Source organism: Lagenorhynchus albirostris, chromosome 7, assembly GCF_949774975.1.
Source record: "Lagenorhynchus albirostris chromosome 7, mLagAlb1.1, whole genome shotgun sequence".
NCBI lineage: Eukaryota > Metazoa > Chordata > Mammalia > Artiodactyla > Delphinidae > Lagenorhynchus > Lagenorhynchus albirostris.
Window position 1 is genome coordinate 90,156,946 of NC_083101.1, and position 24,469 is coordinate 90,181,414.

The following is a 24,469-nucleotide window of genomic DNA, read 5'->3' on the forward strand; positions in this document are numbered from 1 at the left end:
TTTGAAGCATTTTAAGTATGCCTTATAATGAAGTATAGCTTCTATGATGAACTTTCTTGATTTACCAGGCTAATATTTCACAGAATTCCTCAGATAAGGAATAAACACAAATCTGGAACTGCCTACACAGGAAACCCCTCAAACAAACAGTAACAATTTAAATAGTATGCAAAAAGACAAATTAAAACTGTATTTTAAAAGCAGTTGTCTAGTGGTGAGTCTATTTTTCTGGAGATGACAGTTTAAAATGAAGCCTCTAATGCTCTTTATATCTTTGAGTAGGTTATTAGCATGTAGCAGAAACAGAACACCCACATGTCCCCAGGGACAAGCTCAACAATCCAGAATGAACATGAACAACACTCCATTCATTCATTCATTTAATTAACATTCAGCAAGTCATTTGGTATGCAGGGCTTAGTAATGAGAGGTCAAACATAATACATATGTACACCTGTGACGCTATGAGACACAGGTGTGAGGGTAAAGGTAAGAGCAAAACGATAGTGATGTGGGTAGAGCACATTTTCCAAAGAGGTAAAAAACTTTAAGGACCATCTCCCCCTTTAATGAAATTTTTTAAAATAGGGTTATAAATTTAAACATTTATTATGAGCTAATATGTGGAAAATACTGTGGGTGTTTTAGGAGATCAGAAAGAGAAGACTATTTCTTACCCAGAACAATTTAAAATTTAATGAGGAGCCATCAGGAAAATGCAAATCAAAACCACAGCGAGATATTCCTTTACATTCACTGGATGGCTATAATCAAAAAGGCAGACAAATAATAAGTATTAATGAGGAGGTACAGAAAGTGGAATCCGCTGGTTATGCAGTCAAATGGTGCAGCTGCTTTGGAAAGCAGTCTGGCAGTTCTTCAAAAAGTTAGTTACCTATGATCCAACAATTCTACTCCTAGATATATACCTAAGAGAACTGAACACATATGTTCACACAAAAACATGTACACAAATGTTCATAGCAGCATTATTCATTAATAGCCAAAAAGTGGAAACCACTCAAATGTCCTTCAGCTGATGAAAGGATAAACAAAATGTGGTATATCCACACAATGGAAAATTATTCAGCCAAAAGAAGGAATGAAGTACTGATACATGTTACTACATGGATGAACCATGAAGACATTATGCTAGTGAAGTCAGTCACAGAAGACCACCTACTGTATGATTCCATTTATATAAAATGTCTAGAAGAGGCAAGTCTATAGAGACAGAAAGATTATTGGCTGCCTGGGGTTGGGGGGCAGGAGAATAAAGGGAAACTGGGGGATGACTGACAATGGATAGAGTCTTTCTTTTGGGGGTGATGAAAATATTCTGAAATTGATTACAGTGATGATTGTACAAGTTTGAAAATACTAAAAACTATTGAATTGTACACTTTAAAAAAGTGAATTGCATGAGATGTGAATTATTTCAATAAAGCTGTTATTTAAAAATTTAACAGAGACAATAAAATCTAATAACTCACTCTAACAAAAGGAAGAAAGAAATACAATGTGGCAGTAACTGAAACATGATGTGAACACAGATATGCCGACTTTATTTCTGGCCAGGATGTGAAGCAGTTGAAGGCTTCAAAGAGATGGTACTTTGATGTGTGAGTAGGGACTGACTGATTGGCAAGAGTGGAGAAAACAGGTCCTACGGTGATATTAATATAAAGATGTGGTAATTACTTATTTCACCTCTTGCACAGTTAAAACCCTCCAAATTTTCAGAATTCTGGAGCACCTATTTTTATCTCCTCCTAAATTGACAAATGAAAATACATTTTAATCTTCAATGAATAGGCTTAGTGAAGAAAAAACCTGCACAGTTTAGCAGTTCGTAACAAGGAACTTGAAATCAGATATACCTTGGTAGAAGCCTGACTTCACACTCGTAACTAAGCAAGATGACTCTGAGTAAGTTACTTCTTGAAGCCTCCCTTTCTGCATTTCTGTAAGGAAGGTGGTTCTCACAGGGCTGTTATAAGGACAAGTAGAGATAGTATACATACCAAAGCATTTAACAAACTGCATGCCAGTTACAGGTACCCTACAAGCAGTAATTACTGCAGTATGTCCAGCCCAGCAGCCCACTGGATATATGTGCCCCCAGCCATCAGCTGTGCTTCGCATGCCTTGGAGCTCTCTCGGGGAACCTCTAGAATGGAGTTAGCATCCTTCAGGTTCCTTGCAAGGTTCCACTTGTACAAAAGACTAGTAAACAAGACAGAATTTACTAAAGATTTCATTAGGGAGAGAGAGGAGGGAGCTTAAATCATATACCCACCACAAACATATTCCAAGTCATTATTTGATGGTTCAGCTTCCAAAGCACCTCTAGATGGCCTACAAGGGTGGGAAGCAGAGTTCCCTCCCTCCCTCAAAAGGCACTTGGCTGCCTGGCTCCTCTGGCTAGAGTAGTCAAACTCTTCCTGTCTATTAGGAAGAAGAGGTCACCTCTGCTCTCCCTTTAAAGGCATGTATATATAAACACGTCATAAAATGTCCTCCAGCTGCAGGGCCAAGTAAGGAGGCAGGTTAACAACCATCTTTTGTTACTCAAAAATGTCCAGAGGAACTCATGCCTACCCCAAGTATTTCTCATTAAAAAGAAAACAAAACAAATAACCACCAATGCTTTCCCTAGGAGGATGGAAGAATAAAGTTCTACCTCCTACCAGAGCTGCAAACAAAACCAGATGATATATTTATATCAGGAAAGAAAAAGATGAAAATTCATCAATTTTCTCATTACACTTCAAGGTATTAGCTATATTAGCTCTGAGGCTGAACTGTGTGTGTTTGTGACCACTAACAAATAAATCCAAATCATACCATGAACCCAAGCTTAATTAGCAAACATATTAGAAAGGAAATAAAAATAAAGGATATTTAATAAATTTGCTTATAATAATACTGGTTGAGAATGTTTAGCATGTGTTTAAATATTACCTGAAAACTATACATTTTTACTTTATTCCTCAAGTTGGAACCACTAACCCAAAATGCAGATGTATGCATATCACGTAACATACTAAACCAATTCCATGGGGAAAAAACAGAAGAAATGAACCTGTCTCTTTTGTATACTTTTACTATAGCAAAGGATTCATATGACCCATGGAAAGCTAGAACTAAAACCCCAATTTCCTGATTCCAAATACATCTTTTCTAAATCTTAGAAATAAAGAATAACAGCAGCTGGAAACAAAATTAAATCATAACCGCTAAAAATCCAAAGTTTCTTACGCATTCCAATTTCCTAAATAAGTATAACCTGGTATGCCTAGCAAGTAAATAGCACGGCATTTATGGATATGTCTGTCCTTACATGTTTAGGTTGCAAATTTATTATACCTAGACTTATGTACTACTCAGAAAAATTAAAATCACAAATACGATAAATTTTTAACATTAACCCTTCTTTATATTGAGTCATAATTCCCCTCCCTTTAAACTTAAGCCTTTAGTCCGGGAAGTACTTGGGTTCGCATCTTTATCTCATTTGACCAAACAACTACATCTTTATCTCATTTGACCAAACAACTAGGCTTCAGGCATAAGCAGAGACTTGAGACAGAGATTCAAATCATAGACTTCCCATAAAATCCTAGAATGTTCATTAGAAACAAGTCAGAGGTCATTCCCACACTGAAGGGGAGATGACTACACAAGGCAAAATTCTGGGACACCTTCAAAGATATAAAACCCTATAAAGATACCAAGGATAATGTGGCAGGGTCACCAAAAAGAACTCCACAGAGATAACCCTCTCAATTTTGGATAAATGCCTGCTCTTGAGCCTTAGCTTTCACCTTTTATTACTGTTCAGTGAAAGCTAAACAGCTTTCTACCAGGACACAATAGTTCTTTCTGGAGTAGAAAACAATCTAACTTTGAAACATATTTTATACTGGAAACTATGTAGTAAAGAATTTGACACCAAAGAGGGGTTTGGGCTTTGCTGTCAGCTTCTAGGAGGTAATCTCTATCTTTGTTTAGAATGCTGGTTAACACATCCAATCTTAGGGTGGGACGGGCCATACCAAATAGTCTTAGGTTGGCCATGCCAGAAAGACAACCATGTGATTTAGGATGTGTCATATAGTATCAGTCAACCTGGGGGCAGAGTTCAACCATGTGGGATACTCAATTGATCATGCATATGTAATGAAGCCCCAGTAAAAACTGAACTGTGAGGCTCAGTAGTGCTTTCCTGGTTGGCAATACCCATATTCCTTGTCATACACCAATACTGGGCGGGTAACGCATCCTAAGAACAATGGAAGCTCTGCACTTGGAACCCTCATAGACTCTGTCCAATGTGTCTCTTCCTCTGGCTGATGTTTATGTGTATCCTTTCCCTGTGATAAAACATAACCATGAATAGAATGGTTTTCAGTGAGTTCCATGAGTCCTAGAAAATTATCAAATGTGAGGGTAGTTTGGGGAACCCCCCAAACTTTCAGTTGGTATAAGAAATGAGGATGGTTTGGGAGACTGTGCTCTCAAACTTTGGCTAACTGTGGGTGGGAACATACATATTTTCCAGTGTAATTCTGAATACTTCTAGAATCTTGCCTTGTATAGTCATCTCCCCTTCAAGTGTGGATGTGACCTCTGACTTGCTTCTAACCAACACAATATTGCAAAGAGATGGCATATATATGATTATGGGTGCATGACTGCTACAAAGAAACTGTGAGATAATAAACGTGTGTTATTTTAGACCCTTAAACTTGTAATAGATAAGCAGTGATATTCTTCAGAAATGCAATATTAGAGGGATACTTCTAAAATGAAAATAGAATAATGTCACTCACTGGCTTAAAAATCTCTCAGTGGTCTCTCACTGGCTGCAAATAAAACTCAAACACCTCAGCAAGGTATAAAAGACTCTCCTTAATCTGACCTCTAGTCCCCTGTCTGATCTCTTAACATGAGCCACCCCCTCACCTCTTCTCTCTCCCTCCAAGCTCCAGCCGTATACAACTAATTATCCATTTCCTTAAGGATCTACCCTCCCCACCTGTGTGCTGCTCCCATTCCTAGAGCACTTCTCCCTCGGCCTGCCCCCCACCCCCGCCCCTCATTTTCTCTAGAGAAGTCAGTATGGTGCAGTCTCTGTGGCTTCACGCTTTCCCAGGCCACTGCAGAACTCTGTGCACATTTCTGTGTAGCAGGTCTCTCACTGTGCATTCTGTCGCTTGTTTGTTGCCCTTCTTGCTAACTTACAAACCCTTCCTTTTTTTTTTTTTTAACCCTTCCTTTTTGAGGGGAGAAAATGAACTTTGCTTGTCTGAGTTTATTTTTCTGTAGTACTGGCAGAGAAGTGGCACTCAATAAACTTCTACTAAATGAATGAATGCCAATAAAACTATATTTACTGGTCATAATTTTTCAAGAAAAAAATGTTATATCCACAAAATAATTTTCATTACTACGAAGTGTTAAACTGTGTATACCATTAGTAAACTATGAATCTCTAAGATTCTCTAAATTTATTTAACATCTATCCAGTTCATTTCTCAACATCCCATTAAACCTGCCACAAAACAGAAAACAAATCAATATCTGCTGTTTCATTATTAGATATTTTCAAAGACTTTAAAGCCATAAAATTGACAATTTATATCAACCAAAACCAGAGAATATCACAACTAAATTTAAAATAATTCACATTCAAATAAAAACATGAGTATTCAAGTCTTAGTTTATCCAAGCTTTAATTCGAAAAACTCTAAAGCCAATTTTGAATAGAAAAGGGAACAAATTAGTATTCTTTCATTTTCTACTTTTTAATAAAGTATTTATTCATATCCATATTTATTGAATTTTTAGCATAGAGGAGAAAGAAATGTTACCTTGACTGCTAAAAGTACCAAAGGGTGATAAAATTAAAACAAATCTTTAAAGATGTTCACATAGTTATCTAAATCCCACTTCAACTTAAAAAAAATCAAATTTAATATTAAAATAATTAAAACAGCTTCCTTCATTTAGCAAACAAAAATATATTTTACTATCAAACCCCAAATTATAAATAAAATTTATTTTTAAAAAGCTAATTCTGACACTTGAGTTTTTGTTATATGTAACAATATAAAGGGGGAGAGGGACCTCAAATGACTAAACTAAAAAATAATTTGTGCTAAAACTAATTTCTACACCGGAAACTTTTTGGCTATATACTAATTAAAGTACTAGAACAACATTTTTACTCTTCATAAAATTAAGAGCATAGATTATGCTTTAGTTTGGTGTTTTATTTCATTCAAAAAGCAGATGTTTTATCTACTGGGAAAGCACTAAAATGAAAAGAATGATTTTTAAACTATGTCATCTTCATAAACTAATATTCACAAAAACATGAGTATTTATTACACAAGGTAAAAATAACAAAATTATGGTGAACAGTAGAAACAATCTGAGTACAGCAGTTACAAATATTTTAAGCACAGTTCTCTAGTACAACACACTACATTTCACCCTAGAGAAAGAATGTTGGCAAAGATCTCTACCACATGGAAACTGCTTTGAAAGCTGTTGGGCCCTGAAATTCTATTCAGCAGTTTGAAATCAATCCACAGCTTTTCTCATTCACCCTCCCACTTGGGGCTAATGCAAGCCATGACCATCTACTGAGGAAAACCACAAAAAACTTCAAAACAACTACAACGGTAGGCTCTTTTTTCACATATTATTTTAAATATCGTTTGTTAAAATGTGACACCTAACAATCTTAGTAAATGTAAAGGCCATCTTTAATTTTTTTATGTTTCAGTTACTTTGAACAATTATTTTTTAACAAGCACTTAAGTATATCATTGCATAACTTTAATGTCCATGCAGGCAAGAACAAGGTGCTGCAAAAGTCACAAAACCATGTTATTCTTAATTTTCAACCATTGATTTTTGACAAACTGGTATCTACAATGCAGCACCAGGAACTATGAGTGATTCTGTCTGAAGTTACTTATGAAAAAGTGTAAAATGTGCACCACCAGATAAAATCCAGCGGTGAGCCTAAAAATCTTTCCCATTTCATTACCTCTAAATCTTTGATTAAAGTTCTATATTTTTTCTAGTCTGCAATACTATTTTTGCATTTTTCATGGTTTAAATTTTAGAAGAAATGCTATTAACTAAAAGAAATGATATCTATAAAAATTATAAAACTAAGAAAATTTAAATTATGGCTTTTCCCATATTCTGTACCACCTAAAAAAGTGTTAATGACTACTTTTCATAATGTTAAATTTAAAATTTAATTATAAAACTGTTCCTGGAACTTGTTTCTGCTCATACCAATACAAATCAAGAGTTCGTATAAAGGAGCAAAGTTGAAATATGATATTTTTTAACTCACATGAGACAGATCATGGGACTTCATTTTAACTGTTTATATTACAGGTATCCTAAGAAGACTTCAATTACAAACAAGTACCTTTGTTCAAGGCACCTAATTATTAAAAAACTGAAATTATCAACATTGCTTGGATTTTTGATAGAAAAGGAACTAAAACCATTTTCTGAAACTATTTTTCAGAATGTGGCTGATACATAAAAACTTTTAGCATCTAATTAAAGATCACTAAGGGTTAAATACTTGTTCTCTGGTCCCTACTGCGTATACCCTGCCAAAAAGTCCTCTAAGCTTTTAAATATTGCTTCAATGGTCTGCGTTTTTATTTCCAGGGTAAAAGAGAGTATTGTCCCACAGTCAGCAGGCCACTAGCTTATTAACTTCCAGTCACTTTCATTTTTGCTAAAATGAAGACTCTGAAATCTACACTTCTCCTGTTCCTGTTTGTGCCTCTGATAAAGCCAGCACCACCATCTCAGCAGGATTCACGCATTATCTATGATTATGGAACAGATAATTTTGAAGAAAGCTTATTTAGCCGAGATTATGAGGATAAATCCCTGGATGGAAAAAGTATTAAGGTATTTTATTTCTACTCTAAATTTAATTTCTAAAATGGTCGCCCATTTAAATGTATGTTTTTGTTTTTTCTGAATGTGTCTGATAAGGTAAGAGGAAAGGAAAAGCACATTAAATGCTTCAAAATAATTCAAAATAACTGTCCTCAGATGATATTTTTAAAGTATGCATGCTTCCCAAATTAATACATAGAATCCATAATAATCAAACAGTATCTATAGCAACCAAAACATAAGATTTAAGGAAAACTAAAATTTAAAACATAAAATTTAAGGAAAATTAAACTTTGAGAGGATCTCTGACCATTTGAGATTTATATGTTAAGTAATATTACATAATGTCCTCTATATGCATATTAAAATAAAATAGGAGAAGTGTGTATTAGGAGAAATAAAAATGAATCACCAGCTTAAGGTTTATTGTTTTAGGAAGAAGTGGTTCAAGGAAATAAAGAGTACTGCTTATTTTGTATCTACAGCATTTCACAATAATTCACATATGTCAAAAAATGAAAACTACTTAATATAGCTTAATTTTTAATCGGTTTTAACAATTCAGACTCCATCACTTTACCAAGTAACGGTAACTGTCATTGTCTACAGAGATGACTTTCACACCACATCTTCATATTCTACTTGTACGGGGGCTAAGTAATTACTTGTGGTTTTACTGGCACACAGAAATGAACACTGGGAAAGGAAAAAGTTAATACAGCACATAAGTATCTGTTGCCTGCCTACCGTGTGTCTGTATGTGTGTCTCTCTCTCCCTCTCTCTCTCTCTCACACACACACACACACACAAACACACACAAATGGAAAATGAGCAAAGCAGCCAAATATATAACAATGTTGATTGCTTCAAAAGTTCTCCACTATAAATAAGATGACAAAGATTTTAAGAGTGAACAGTTATAATTGCTTCTTTCTTTTTTTAGTACAGATGAGCAAATGTTAACTGTACAATTTCTTCCAATGGAGTTGGTTAATATGCTATTATTATTATTATCACATATATATAATATAGATATATATATATAGTTATAGCTTAGGGAATAAAAAGGCCCACTATAACAACAAGTTGTTGGCTCACATGGTTGATTTGAATCTATCAATCAGTTTAAAGAATACTTTCAAAAATCTACTGGTCCCTAAAAAGTAGTAAATAAAAAGTTCTCTGCTTCTTCTCTTTACATTGCTTTAGGATTCTCTCTATCTTAATATAAATGCAGAGACCAAGATATTTGTGAAGTGGAGTAGAATTCAACGACATTTAATAGACAAATGGAAAGGGGAGAGGCTGTTCAACCAGAACACTTACGGGAGAATGTTGTCTGTAATCCCTCAGTTTTACCGTCCAAATTGGTCCTTGTCACACCTGATAATAAATGTTTATTTTTTCAATAGGAAAAAGAAACTACGATAATAATACCCGATGAGAAAGGTTTTCAATTACAAAAAGATGAGAGTACAAAACCATTATCCCCCAAGAAAGAAAATGATGGTAAGTATGAATACTCTAGCATCAAATTTTTTAAAGGAGCTTTAAAAAATAGCTTATAATGGAACTTTATTCCTTATAGTAATCAAAAATTGCATCAGGATATAGTGGATCCAAACAGTGGAATTTTATCTCTAATGATAAAGTCAAACAGGTATATTGTGAGTTTTCATCATTTGCCATTCCACATTATGAGTGAGAAATGTGGAATAGGAACATTCAAGAACAAAGTTTAGTCTACGTTTAGCCTCTACAAAGTGTGTGCTTCTGTCTATATAAAATCAGTTCAAGAAATACTTGTTAAACACCAATTATTTTCAAATACTATGTAGCCTGAGGATAAAGTAAATAAAATATAATTCTTGCCTTTAAGAAACTCACAGAAGAGAGACATAGTTATATACATAAATAATTATAATGTACATTTCAATTAAAACAATAGAAAACTTATAAAATTACAAAGTCCTACTTATTAGTTTCTATTTGGTTTATTCTTGCTCTATCACAGAACATTACTTCACATGACAATATGAAAAAAAAATCACACACTAATCTCTATATTGCTACAATAAAATTAAAATGGACAAAACCAGGGCTTCCCTGGTGGCGCAGTGGTTGAGAGTCCACCTGCCGATGCAGGGGACACGGGTTTGTGCCCTGGTCCAGGAAGATCTCACATGCCGCGGAGCGGCTGGGCCCGTGAGCCATGGCCGCTGAGCCTGCGTGTCTGGAGCCTGTGCTCCGCAACGGGAGAGGCCACAACAGTGAGAGGCCCGCATACCACAAAAAAAAAAAAAAAAGGACAAAACCAGAAAATATATCTTAAGAAATTTGAGAAGTATCATAGTGAAAGTAGACTTGAAGAAATGGAAAGACATTCTTTGCTCTTCAGTAGGATGATTTAATATCACAAAGATGTCAGTGCTCCCTAAATTTACAACAATGAACTTCTTTAAAGAGCTGGTAAGGCTGATCTTCAAGTTCAGAAGGAAAATCAAACCTGCATGAAATCACCTATCAGAACATGCTTTAAAGCCTGCATACTTAAAATAAGTGTAATACTGGTGTATGAACGAAAGTCCACAGACAAAAAGAAATACATGTAGAAATTTAGTAAATAATAAAGGTAACATCTTTAATCACTGAAGCAAAGATGATATTTTAAAAAACTGGGGCTGGGACAACTAAGTAGTCAACTGACAAGGGATACAATTAGATCCCTATCTTACACAGAAAAACTCCAAATAAATTAGGGTCTAAATGCAAAAAGTGAAACCATACAAATAGTAGAAGATAACCTGGGTGTGGGGTATCTCAAACTCCAGAGACGATAATAGAAAAGATCAATAAATTTGACTCCATAAATGAAACATCTGCATGGCAAAAACCATCATAAACAAAGCCAAAGGCAACTGAAAACTGAGAAAAATATTCGTAATATATATCACTGATAAAGAGTTAATATCTCTAATTTCTAAAGAACAAGTAAAAATCCAGGAAAAAGAAACTGATCAAAACTCCACTGGAAAAATGGACAAAAGATATGAACAGACAATTCACAAAATGATATAAAAATGATGCTTAAACACATAAAAGGTGTTCAATCTCACATGTAAGTTTAAATTATGCCGAGATAAAATTTTTTAACCTATCTGACAAATATATTAATATATTCCATTGGCAAAACTGTAGGGTATCAGACACTGACATACGTTGCTGGTGGTAATACAAACTGGTAGAATGGACAGGAATTTGGTAATATCTAACGAAACCTAATACGCATTTACTTTCTGACACAGCAATTGACTTCTAGGAATTCACCCTAAAGATATACGTCCAAAAGTAAGAAAACACATATGCAAAATCTCTGAAGCATTGCTTGCATCTGCAAAATATTGGAAACAATCTAATTATCCATACATTCAAGAGTGGTTGAATAAAGTATGGTACATCCACCCAGGGGAATACTATGCAGTTGTAAAAGTGAATGAGGATGATCTCTATAACTAATATGGAGTGATTTTCAGAAGAGATTATGTGAAAAAAAAATGCAATAGAGTATCTACAGTATGCTGTCTTTCACCTAAGAATGAAGGGGGGCTTCCCTGGTGGCGCAGTGGTTGAGAGTCCGCCTGCCGATGCAGGGGACACGGGTTCGTGCCCTGGTCCGGGAAGATCCCACATGCCGCAGAGCGGCTGGGCCTGTGATCCATGGCCACTGGGCCTGCGCGTCCGGAGCCTGTGCTCCGCAACGGGAGAGGCCACAACAGTGAGAGGCCTGCGTACCGCAAAAAAAAAAAAAAAAAAAAAAATGAAGGGGATGTAAGAGAATATACATACATCAGCCCACTTTGTGAAAAGAAATTCAAGAAGGGTAACTAAAAAACTGAGACTAGTTACCTATGGGTTACAGATGGGACTAGGGGTAAAAAGGAGGGGGAGATGGTAACTAGGGGTACTAGGGGAAGGTGCTAGAACTTCTTGGAGTATACACTTGTTGTGCAGATTTGATTTTAGAATAATGTTATATTCAAATAAGCAAACAAACAAATACATTTATAAATAAAACCAACTAGGATAAGATAAAAAGAACCCAAATTGGCAAACAAACAGAAAAATAGAAACTTAATTGCATTTCAAATCAATAACATAACACACTACAGGGGGAAAAATCTAATCGAAGTAATCCTTAAACACAGTATTTTGACTGTATACTTTCAGGCTAAAGACAAAATAAAATAGGCAAATACTAAAATTCTAGTGGGTAGGTTTGTTTTCCATAGTATTATAGGTTATCAATAATGAAACTACTTAATGTGTGTTCTGGGACTGAGTAAAGTAAATGCACAGTGGATCACAAGAGCCAGGTTTCTCATTGTCAGAGAAGGGTGTTACAAATATGGTAAGGGGGAAGGCTAAAATGAACACTGTTGAGATGGAGTGGAATGAAAGATATCAGGATCAACTCCTGGTTTGTATACAGAGATACAGAAATAGATATATACATGTTTGCCTCCCTGTATGAGTGTGTATGTTAAAATATGCATATCATGTGCTTATGTTTTCGTATGAGCATATGACACATATTATATACATGTATATATGTATGTCTGCATGTGTGTACTTGTGTATTATGTCCATGTCCATATACCTATACTTGTGTGTATGTATGTGTATTATATATGAAGAGAGCGCCAAATAAAAATACATATATTTCCCAGGTCCCTTTGCTGAAAAAGCCCAGAAGCAATGAGATCCCAGTAGCAATGAGCACATCCACACCCAAATGTTGGTTTCTAAATACCATCCTCCACTAAAAGGGACCAGTACTCCTTGAAATAATAGCTGATTTCAGGCCTGGGGCAAGGAAAGGGCAAGATTGGTCTGGGACATCTTAGCATGCCAGAAAATAAGTAAGTTCTCAAAAAACAGTGGGGACATTTAATTTTTAAAATTAATCAAAATATAAAAAATACATAGGTATAAATGTGTAAAAGATGTACAAGACCTGCTCATTGAAATCCAGACAATATAAAGGGATCAATTGTTATTCATTAATATAAAAAATGTTTGCTCTTCTTTTTTTTTTTTTCTGGCCCCACCATGCGGCATGTGGAATCTTAGTTCCCCAACCAGGGATGGAACATGCACCCCCTGCAGTGGAAGCATGGAGTCTTAACCACTGGACTGCTGGGGAAGGCCCCAAATGTTTGCTCTTCAAAAGACATTGATAAGGAAATAAAAAGACAAGCCACAGACTGGAGGAAAATATTTGCAAAACATAAATCTGACAAATGATTTATATCTACAGAATATACTTTTATAATTCAAAAATAATAATACAAAAAACTATTTCAAAAAACAGGCAAAAGATATGAATAGACACTTCACCACAAAAAAAATATATGGATGGCAAATAAGTATATAAAAAGATGCTTAGCACATTAGTCATTAGGAAAATGTAAATTAAAACACGCGATACCACAACAAACCTTACTTGAAAGGCTAACATAAAAAAGTCCAACCATACATACCAAATGTTGACAAGAATGTAGAGCAACTGGAACTTTCACACACTGCTAATGAGAATGTAAAATGGCACAACCACTTTGGAAAACACTTTAGGACATTCTTCAAAAGGTAAAATACATACGTATAATAAGACCCAGCCATTCTACTCTTAGGTATTTATCCAAGAAAAATGAAAACATTAAGTCCATACATAAATGTTCATGGCAGCTTTCTTTGAAATAGCCAAAAACTGGAAACAACCCAAATGTCCGTAAGAGATGACAGTATAAATGGTGTTTATTGAGACAATGGAATAAATTGGAATGAACTCAGTAATAAATAGGAATGAATTACTGATACATACAAAATTATTTTGAGAAATAATTATGCAGAGTGAAAGAAGCCAGACAAAAGAGTGTATACTGCATGATTCTTTTGATATAAAAGTTTCAAAAATGCAAACTAACATATAATGACAGAAAGGAGATTAGTGGTTGCTGGGAGGGAGAAATTACCAAAGGGCATGAGGAAACTTTTGGAGTGATGGATGTGTTAATTATCTTGATTGTGGTGATGGTTTCATGGGCATATACACATGTCCAAACTTATAAATTATACAAATTAAATATGTGCAACTTACTGTATATCATGGAACCATAAAAAGGCTGTGGGAGGATAAACAGAGCTTAAGAGTTCTCACTGACTAATCTGTGACAATGTGATTATCAAAATAAATAAGACAGTAACGTATTACGGGATACCGTACCCATGGGATGAGGAATTCATAAGTTCATACTGACAGAAATAAACAAATAAGAAGGGAATGTTCCACCTTATATCAGAATGCCAACTAACAAATAAAGAAGAAATGATGGAATTAGAAAATAATTGGCAATTATCCTAGTGATAAATGATTCAAGTAAGAATCTTCAACAGATGATAAAACTAGAGGGTGAAAGTTTGATGACAAACCTGATGTTTAGAATCTCAAAGTACTCCTCTAGAAGGTACAAATTACAAAGTGAAAAACAGTAATTTTACAGAGTGAGAACGATGGCAGGTACTAACTGAACCAAGTGACCAAAGACAGCATCATAAGGAATGAGACAGATGCATAACACTAAGGATGTAACATTATTTCCATGGTATTCCTGCCAAAAAATGAGGAACTTCATATAAACCCTAATTGAAAGATATTCTGCAAAATAAGTGCCCTGAAAATAAAAGTTTTAAAAAATTCAAAAATTTCCAAAACAGTAAAAGGTATGAAAAACAAAGACTAAGGAACTGTTGCAGGTTGAAGGAGATGAAAGATGCATGACAAGTAAATGCAATGAATGAGGTAGGGTACAATAGGGATTCTAACATTACCCACGATGACTCCAATTTTTAAGTTAATAGTTTGCTTATTTAACTAAGTGGTTTCTAAACTCATTAGAAATGTGTTTGCACCACTCCAAGTGATAAATCAAGCTTATATTTACCTTAAGTCCTGCTTTATGATTTTTGATACTCCAATGAAGAAATGTAACTGTCAATCAATTCAGCAATTAAATGATCACTGCTAAAACAGATAGGAGAATAAAAGAGATTGTGGATTACAGAATTTAAAATAAAATTCTGGTGAGTTATCAGATACAATATAGATTACTAGCTATCATGGCCATAATGTCTTTCCTGTTATCATCCATAATTCTGTAAAGGATCTTTTCAAATTGGTAATAACATTCATGATAGCAAGAATTTTAACACTAGAGGTCAAATATTTTTAAACTACTGATTTTTATGATTTTTGTTTCCCAATTTAGAAATGCCCACATGCCTGCTATGTGTTTGTTTAAGTGGCTCTGTATACTGTGAAGAAGTTGACATCGATGCTGTACCACCCTTGCCAAAGGAATCAGCCTATCTTTATGCACGATTCAACAAAATTAAAAAGTTGACTGCCAAAGATTTTGCAGACATACGTAAGTTAATTTTAAATAAGATATTAGTGTTAACTCATGTTAGTATTTAACTCATATAAACACAAGTTTCTAGGTACCTGTGGCCTATCACGTGTACGGTAGTGACTGTTGAGGTATTTTAAGTATCCACCACACTTCACAAAAATCCACTGGTTTACTGGTGAATCTCCTTTCCATTCAGATGTTCCCTGTCATCTTTCTTTACTGGTGACTACGGAGTCTATGTTGACTGCCCATCTAACATATGGGCAACTATATCTTCTCAACCCCAATATTTCAAGATCCATTTGCCTCAGCCAGTCAGCAATACAAATATAATCAGGATATTTCTCCAATGACAATGTTTTATTTTCTACTTTCACTATAAAAACATAGAAACTGCTTTTTCTTACTTTAACTCATGGTTCTTAAATCTGGCTGCATATTAAAGTATTTTTGATACTAGGTTCTAGTCCCCAGAGATTCTAATATAGGTCTCTAAATTTAGAGGCCCAGGTGTTGTCATTAACCACAACCAAACTCTTCAGATGACTCTAATACAGAATTAATGCTGAGAGCAGTGCCATTTAACTCCTTCCCAGGTCATTAAAAATCCTGGACTTCTGGTGTCCAATCAAAGCTTACAACTGCCAGGAGAGTGTTGCCATGAGCACACCAAAATCCCCTACTTCTGCAGTATGAAGTCCAAGTCTGGATCACTAATCCCTCATAAATTTTCTAGATTCCAATGCTGTCAAGGGCTTCTGAAGAAAGTCACATCAAGAAATGCACACTGGCCCCACGTCAAGGGCTTCTGAAGAAAGTCACATCAAGAAATGCACACTGACTGCGCTACGCATTTACAAGATTAGCCATAACTAAATTCATGCTGTCACCAGTAGCTCCCAACTGACTGAATACAGTTGTTCCTCTTTTGTGGATTCCATGTTTTCAAACTCACCTACTTGATAAAATTCATTTGTAACCCAAAACATCAATACTTCTGGCACTTTCATGGTCATTCGTAGACATGTGCACAGTGGCAAAAAATTTGAGCCATCCAGGATAGGCTGAATGAGATGCTTGGCCTTTTGTTTCAGCTTTTATACTGTAAACAAGTATCCTCTTTACAGTCTACTTAGTGCCACATTTTTCACATTTTTGTGCTCTTTGCTGTTTAAAATGCTCCCTAAGTATAGTACTAAAATGCTGTCTAGTGTTCCTAACTGCAAGAAGGCTGTGATGTGCCTTACAGAGAAAACACGTTAGGTAATCTTTATTTAAGTGTGAGTTACAGCGTTGATTGGCTGTGAGTTCAATGTTAATGTATCAACAATATATACTAAGTAAGATGCCTTTAAAAAGAAACACACATAAAATTTTCCACTGATTGGTTGATGAAAATGTGTGATGAGAGGCTCTAACCCTGTATATTCCCTAGGAGCAATGGTTCCATATTCACTAATTCAGCATTTACACTGACTTTACAGACATGACCACCTTGAATAGTGAGAAGGGACCATATTTTCTAATCATCCCAGCTGGACAAAAGTGATGCACACATAAATACACACATTGAATTTCTCTATCTCTCAGTATGCACCACGGTAACAAATTAGGGAACATTTTTGCCTTTATTGTTGTCAAGCAATAAGGCATGGAGAGATTAAGATATCCTCAGTCACAATATAACAGGCTGGCAAAAAATCCAAAAATATTTACATGATTTTATTCAATCAGATGTAATGCTTACTTTCCATAATTTGCAACAAAAAGTTTCTTTCAAACTACTTGAGCATACTGAGAATTCAAACAAAAAAGGATGGAAGGACTCTATTAACTTTAAGTTCCCTTCCAAACCTGAGGTTTTAGAACTTCAGTGAGAAAGACCATCAGTGTCAAGCACAGAATAGATGCTCAGTGTTCAACAAAACTTACTGAGCTACTAATTGTAGACACTCTGCTAGGCACTAAAAATAAAAGATGTTTGAATGACCTGATAAACAAATGCTTTTCCTCAGTCCATAAAATTAAGAATTTAACTTCATATATTTTTTAAAAATTTCTTATTTTTTGTATATTTTTCCTTCAAGCTAACTTAAGGCGACTTGATTTTACGGGAAATTTGATTGAAGATATAGAAGATGGTACTTTTTCAAAACTTTCACTGTTAGAAGAACTTACACTAGCTGAAAATCAACTACTGAAACTTCCAGTTCTCCCTCCCAAGCTTACTTTATTTAATGCAAAATACAACAAAATCAAGAGTAGAGGAATCAAAGCAAATACTTTCAAAGTAAGTATTTTATAGTATGACTGAGCACAATATAAAAATATCGGTTATACAGCCAATAATAACATGAGAAAAGAAAAAGAAACTATGGTCTAGAATTTTGTTTTAAAACTATTTTAATGTAATAAATGAAGATATTATTTACATGATAAATAGTGATACTACTAGGCTTATTCAGTCTAGCTTATGCCTGTACCTCACTTAAAATACCTTTATCTTGTTTCATGGGACTACCTGGTGTCACATCTTTTTCCCTTGTTCACACAGCAATATTTATTTATACAGACAAAGTTTGCACCCTCGTGGCACCAACAGTCTGCAAAACCTCAAAATGGGAGTGTTCCTGTGTTTCTTTTTTCCTTACAATATTAGTAATTTACAAACACCAGAAAAAATCATGTTCTAAAGTAAACACTGAATTTTATTTTTAATACTTAAAAGTATTAGACCATAGACTTCTGTAGGTAGACATTCTTTTGAATTCCATGATGGCACCTAATACAAAATTCTGTATGTAGTAAAAATTACATATATTTCTTAATTTAGTAATACAAGAAAATAAATGCACATGAAAAGGGCAAGGTGAGTTCCTCTGATTTAGATAGCCAGGTTGTCTCAAAATGCAGAGCCTACAGGGAAGTAACCTCAGCCCAGGACTTCCATAGCTCTATGTACTCATTCCCAGTCCTGGAAGAAACCCCAGATAAAAGGATGAGACAATCACGCTACTGTTGGCAACAGAAGACCTCGTTCAAAAGGAAGGTTTGGGGCTTCCCTGGTGGCGCAGTGGTTGAGAGTCTGCCTGCTGATGCAGGGGACACGGGTTCGTGCCCCGGTCCAGGAAGATCCCACATGCCGTGGAGCGGCTGGGCCCGTGAGCCATGGCCGCTGACCCTGCGCGTCCGGAGACTGTGCTCCGCAACGGGAGAGGCCACAACAGTGAGAGGCCCGCGTACCGCCAAAAAACAAACAAACAAAACAAAAAGGAAGGTTTGTAGCTCCTTAGGACAACTCCTAGCAGTTCCTCAGAAGTTAAGGGACTCTTAGGGGACTTTTAAAAACTGGACTCATTTTAAAAACAAAAAAATGTTTGTAATTTGAAGATATGCAATTTGAGCAGGTAAACCTTTGAAAAACTGACATGTTAAAGACCTACAGGAGTAGGGACTTCCCGGGTGGCGCAGTGGTTAAGAATTCATCTGCCAACGCAGGGGACACGGGTTTGAACCCTGGTCCGGGAAGATCCCACATGCTGTGGAGCAACTAAGCCCATGCGCCACAACTACTGAGCCTGCATTCTAGAGCCAGTGAGCCACAACTGCTGAAGCCCGTGCATCTAGAGCCCGTGCTCTAGAAGAAAAGCCACCACAATGAGAAGCCCGCACACTGCAACGAAGAGTAGCCCCTGCTTGCTGCAACTAGAGGAAGACCAAGCACAGCAACAAAGACCCAATGCAGCCAAAAATAAATAAATAAATTTATAAAACAAAACAAAACAAACAAAAAAGACCCACAGGAGCTAATCAACATTTCACAAAAGGAATGTTTGAATATTTCGGATTTTACACGTGGATTACAGAAGGGATTCATGACAAGTTGGCATGAAAATGATAAACTCAGCTATTTTCTAGTTTTGCTTAATGCCCTAGGCTGCCAAAGCCACTGGTAAAATCAGGTTACTCTAATCCATGTTACTCTAATCCATGTTAAAGAGGCCCACTCCCACCAGGAGCTTGGTGCCCATATGGTGAATTGTAGGATGCTTAAGAAAGGATTAGGGCTTCCCTGGTGGTGCAGTGGTTGAGAGTCCACCTGCCGATGCAGGGGACACGGGTTCATGCCCCGGTCCGGGAGGATCCCACGTGTCGCAGAGCAGCTGGGCCCATGAGTCATGGCCGCTGAGCCTGTGCGTCCGGAGCCTGTGCTCCGCAACGGAGAGGCCACAGCAGTGAGAGGCCCGCGTACCGCAAAAAAAAAAAGAAAAAAACAAAGAAAGAAAGGATTAAAATAACAGCAAATTAATTCTAAAAAAAAAAAAAATATTACCAAATTCTGTCACAGGATGCATATCAAAGGTAAGGTAAAAGATTATTGTCAAGGGAAACTACATCTTGAGATCATATTATAAAATTATACACAATAATGGATTACTGATCATGAAGAGTAATCCAATGTAGAGTCCTTGGGGTGTAAAAAAGTCATACTTGTCTACGTATTTAATAAACTGCTTTGGGAGACATCTTACTAACAAGCATACACATCTCTTAGGAATATTCATTTTACTACAAATTGGTGGAGCTGAAATGGAAAGTTGTGAAGGTTCAAGAGAGGTTATGGCAGTACCAGGATGCAAATATAATCCTGCATAAGAATTAACCTTATTACCTGCTCCCAAGAGAAATTTAAAGGGCCCCAGAAATTGGCATGAGGGCTGAGGCTGAATATGATGGTATTCCGAAGTGAGATGAGTGGACAGAAATGTGGGGATGCATCAGGACTCTACTGCCCTTCGTAAAGGACCAAATATACTACTTGTAAAACCAAAAGCACCGAACAACAACAAAGCAAACAAAAAAATCCCACCAAACCTAAAACTACCATACCAATGATTAATAGTATTGATATGTGTCTATATCTATATCTAGGTATTTATACATATATGTGTGTATATAGCTTGAATCATGTGAAGAAATGCAATGAGCTCAATAACACTTAAGCAAAAGCACCTCTTCCTTACAGAAATTGAATAACCTCTCCTTCCTCTACTTGGACCACAATGCCCTGGAATCTGTGCCTCTTAATTTACCAGAAAGTCTGCGTGTAATTCATCTTCAGGTATGATTGCTCTTTTCACATTATCTGACTTTAATTCAAATTATTATGGGTCAATCTTACGATTCATTAGGAAGCTCACTTATTTACACGTAAATTTTGCCCATCAAAAGTATTAATATTTAGCCAAATGTTCTCTCCTGCCCAGAAGCCCTGGTTCTATCCAGAGCACAACCAAAGGACCAGTAACACTAGGTGGGAGGTCTGCTCTTATAGTAGGATTTGTCTCCAGGTGCGCACTTGGCATCTCCTAGTTAATCTGACATGTGGATTTGAAGTTAGGGGACACTAAGACCTGTGGTTTATGTTTCCTTCTCCAAATAGCAGTAAACACTTGGTTTTGGAGACTTCCCAGCTGACTTTATTGTCCAACATCAACTTAGGGTAATAGAAAAGTGAAAAGGGAATAAAAATAAACTAAAAGTGGTCTTTTACCATCACAAGAATTCCCATTTTTTCTTTTTATTTCTTTAAAGTATATTTAAGGAAACAGTACCCATTTTGAGTTGACACTCTAGAATAGGATACTTTATCCAGCTATTATAATCTTATTTATACTCAGAAATTTGTTATATGGGTTTTGCTCTTAGAAATAGCCAGTAGTCTGTTCTTCCAAAGTAATACTGTAGACTTTAAAAAGGACGGCTCAGATTGCTCAGCAAGGGTTTTTATTACCGTGAAGATATATACACAGTATGTACAGTATTTTAAAAATCACTTTTTAGATAAAATATTCTGTGAGATCTCATTACACAAAATACAAAAGGATGATTTCGGGTTTCTAAACAATTTTTCCCTTTTATTTTCTAGTTTAACAACATAACTTCAATTACAGATGATACATTCTGCAAGGCTAATGACACCAGTTATATTCGGGACCGCATTGAAGAGATACGCTTGGAGGGCAATCCCATCATCCTGGGAAAACATCCCAACAGTTTTATCTGCTTAAAAAGATTGCCTGTAGGGTCATACATTTAACCACTATCAATGCAGCACATAAGCTAAAGTACACACATACTTATAATCTGTCTCAACAATGTCTAAAGGAGCTTAAGTATTTAATATTAATTTTGTATCCTACTATGAAGGAACTTATGTTTTAAGCAAAGATGTTCAAAAAACCTTACATATAACAATGAGCAAAAAGTAACAGTGAATCTCTAAGTTCAAAACAAAGTAATGTGAAAATATTTGAACAGCATTACAAAATCCCTGCAGTTTATACTGGAGTACCATTTAAAAGGTATGTTTTTATATAAATACCCAAATTTAAGATGTATTACGAAGTGAAAGGATAAGTCCAAGAAACTTTCAACTGTTTGTCTTTCCTGGCTTCTACTGGATCCCTAAAGCATTTAAGGCATATGTTCCAAACACTTTGAAAAGCTAAATATTTCCAGGGACCTCTCACTTTTCTTTTATCATTCATACATTATTCATTATGAAGTAGGAACTCTGTTTTCTTTCTATTAAGGCAGCTACTATATTTTTACTTAGCCTCAGAAATAGGAATATAGTCTCATACCTAGGCAAAATTTTCCAAATAAAGCATAATTTTACTCTCTGATAAAGAGCTAATATAGTAATGTTCAGTTATTCTGCTTTGTGATCACACAATTAAAGGCTTTAGTAAAATAGTACAAAATTTTCTTTAATCTAAATATTAACATTCTAAGTCCACCATAAAACATTTTAGGAAGCCAAGCACATCAAAATTAGTATGCTTATAAAAAAACCTGAAAGTCCATCCTGTTTCTCAGAACATAGCCATAAAATTCTCCACTGTAAAGGCTTTCAATTATGATATATACTGCAAAATATTTTCTTTTTATACTATAGGAATGAGAATCTCATCAATAAATTTATCCAAATGTAAGACATGAAAACCAAGTGAATTCTGTGGTGTTACTACTACACACCACCTTCCCACCCACCCATACACATCCATGTTCTTGAGAATAGACCACACATTCACAAGAAAGCATCTCAGCAACATTTTCTAGAGACCCATAATTAATTGGTATGTTTAAAGATGAGAATTCATCTCCAATCTAATAGTGATGATAAAGTTCCTAAAATTACTTTCCTCTTGAGCAAACCCCACTCAAAAGTCTTAGTCTCCACACTGCTTTGGGGTTGCATATAAAATGATCAGTGCTTTAGAAACAAGAGTCTGAACTGTGTATATAAAAATTGCCGACATTGTTTCCAACATAAATTATGCATTAGAATCAAGTTGGTCTCTGTATACTATTCCCAGAACAAACACTATTGGTGGTTTTTCATTTGCTTCTGTTTTTTCCATACGTAGAATGACCTGTTTTTCAATTTTCCCATTTGTCAAGGTTGACCCCAAAATGAAATTTTTTCACTAAAACACTTGTGATGTCTTAACACCACAATAATTACTGCTACAACACTAACGCATTCACTGATTTTATTGTGGTAACTGGCAACAATAACTATTATACGGCTTTCTCATTTTGTGTGCGAGCCTCATTTCTCTGTGACTGAGAAAGCTCTCTGAGCACACTGAACACGTCCAATATTCCCTTTATACATTCAAAGTGCTAGCATAATAGTGTGCACATCTAAATTGAATATATAGTAAATAGTGCAAAATAAAATCCATTTAAACAGAAGGGCTCTGTTTTATTTGGAAAAATAGAATATTTAAACTACCACAATCTTGAATAAATCAACAGAAATAAACTGTAACTTTATCTGGAAAAACAAACTTAATAAAGGATTGCTGAGTGGTGGAACCAACACTGGGGAAAGGGGTCAGTACTTTCTTCCCATTTCCAGATGTCAGAATAATAATGTATTCCTATGTTCTTTATATTACTAAACTTAAAGGGGAAAAGCACCATAAAATAACTCTCAAATTTTAGAGAATTTAAAAGCCAGTGGTTTATATAAAATAGCAATTAGGAAAGAGCACTGGTTTAAAAGTCTGAATTATGGAATTATCTTAAAAAATAGCTTTGAGACTTCTAGATAAGAAGATATGAACCTAGGTACCTGACAACCTTATATATACCTTTAAGTCACAAATAAAATAATGAAGTAAAATATATGCTGATCCCCATTATCTTAAATAGATATTGCTTCATTCTTGACACTGATAATGAAACAGAGGATTAAAATTAAAAATATTTTACCCCTACAAACATTCCTGAAAGAAACTAAAGAAGATATGCATAAATGGGAAGACATCTTGTGTTCAAGAATGGAAGACTGAATAGTTAATATGTCAGCACTACCCAAAACAACTTCAAAATGATAGGAACAGAATAAAGGGACAAAGCAGGTGATTGAACAGTTAATCCCACTATGGGATTGTAAGTAAAGGAAAAGTATGGGAGACCCCTGTAAGTTAATGATCGCTCAAGAAAGCAGGTTTGCTTAACCACAAAGCCAAGCATGCCTGCTTAGCAACAAAACCATGCAACAGAAACATAAGACATGCCCCCAAACAATAAACAATGGTGGCATGAGACCCACATCCTGACCAGTGAGCTCAGTAAGTTAATGACCCCTAGGACATGCTCTCTGCACACATAAAAAACAATAATTTATGGAAAGGTGACATTTCAAAGTGAAAGACCCTCATTGTATGGAGACCTGAAATAATATTTCCACAGTGCCATGACAGTCCTGGCTTGACCACGTAGGGACAAGAAAACTCCCCTGTCCAACCTAGAGGAGGAGTTAATGATGGAAGCGTGATATCTACTCAAGAATGAGGAAGAAGGTGGTCTTTTCCTCCTCCCCACTTCTCCTTTGATTATAAAACTGTAGCCAACTAAGTTCTCAGGGCGCATCACCCCCTAGCCCACCTGCTTTTAAGCCTCACAAGCATCCTATTCTAATAAATCACTTCTTATCTATCACTTTGTCTCTTGCTGAATTCTTTCCACAATG

The 24,469-nt window shown here is 35.6% G+C and overlaps 2 protein-coding genes across 4 annotated transcripts in view; one reads left to right on the forward strand and one right to left on the reverse strand.

Moving 5' to 3' along the window:
- CENPP (centromere protein P) overlaps positions 1 to 24,469 on the reverse strand; it is a 229,613-nt gene that overhangs the window by 143,902 nt on the left and 61,242 nt on the right. The window lies entirely within an intron of this gene.
- Positions 6,541 to 24,438, forward strand: OGN (osteoglycin). The gene is made up of 7 exons (XM_060155482.1): positions 6,541 to 6,692; positions 7,711 to 7,959; positions 9,364 to 9,460; positions 15,277 to 15,435; positions 17,508 to 17,710; positions 20,447 to 20,542; positions 21,350 to 24,438. Exons 2-7 carry the CDS (start codon positions 7,786 to 7,788, stop codon positions 21,518 to 21,520), a joined length of 900 nt encoding a protein of 299 aa, XP_060011465.1. The 5' UTR covers positions 6,541 to 6,692; positions 7,711 to 7,785; the 3' UTR covers positions 21,521 to 24,438.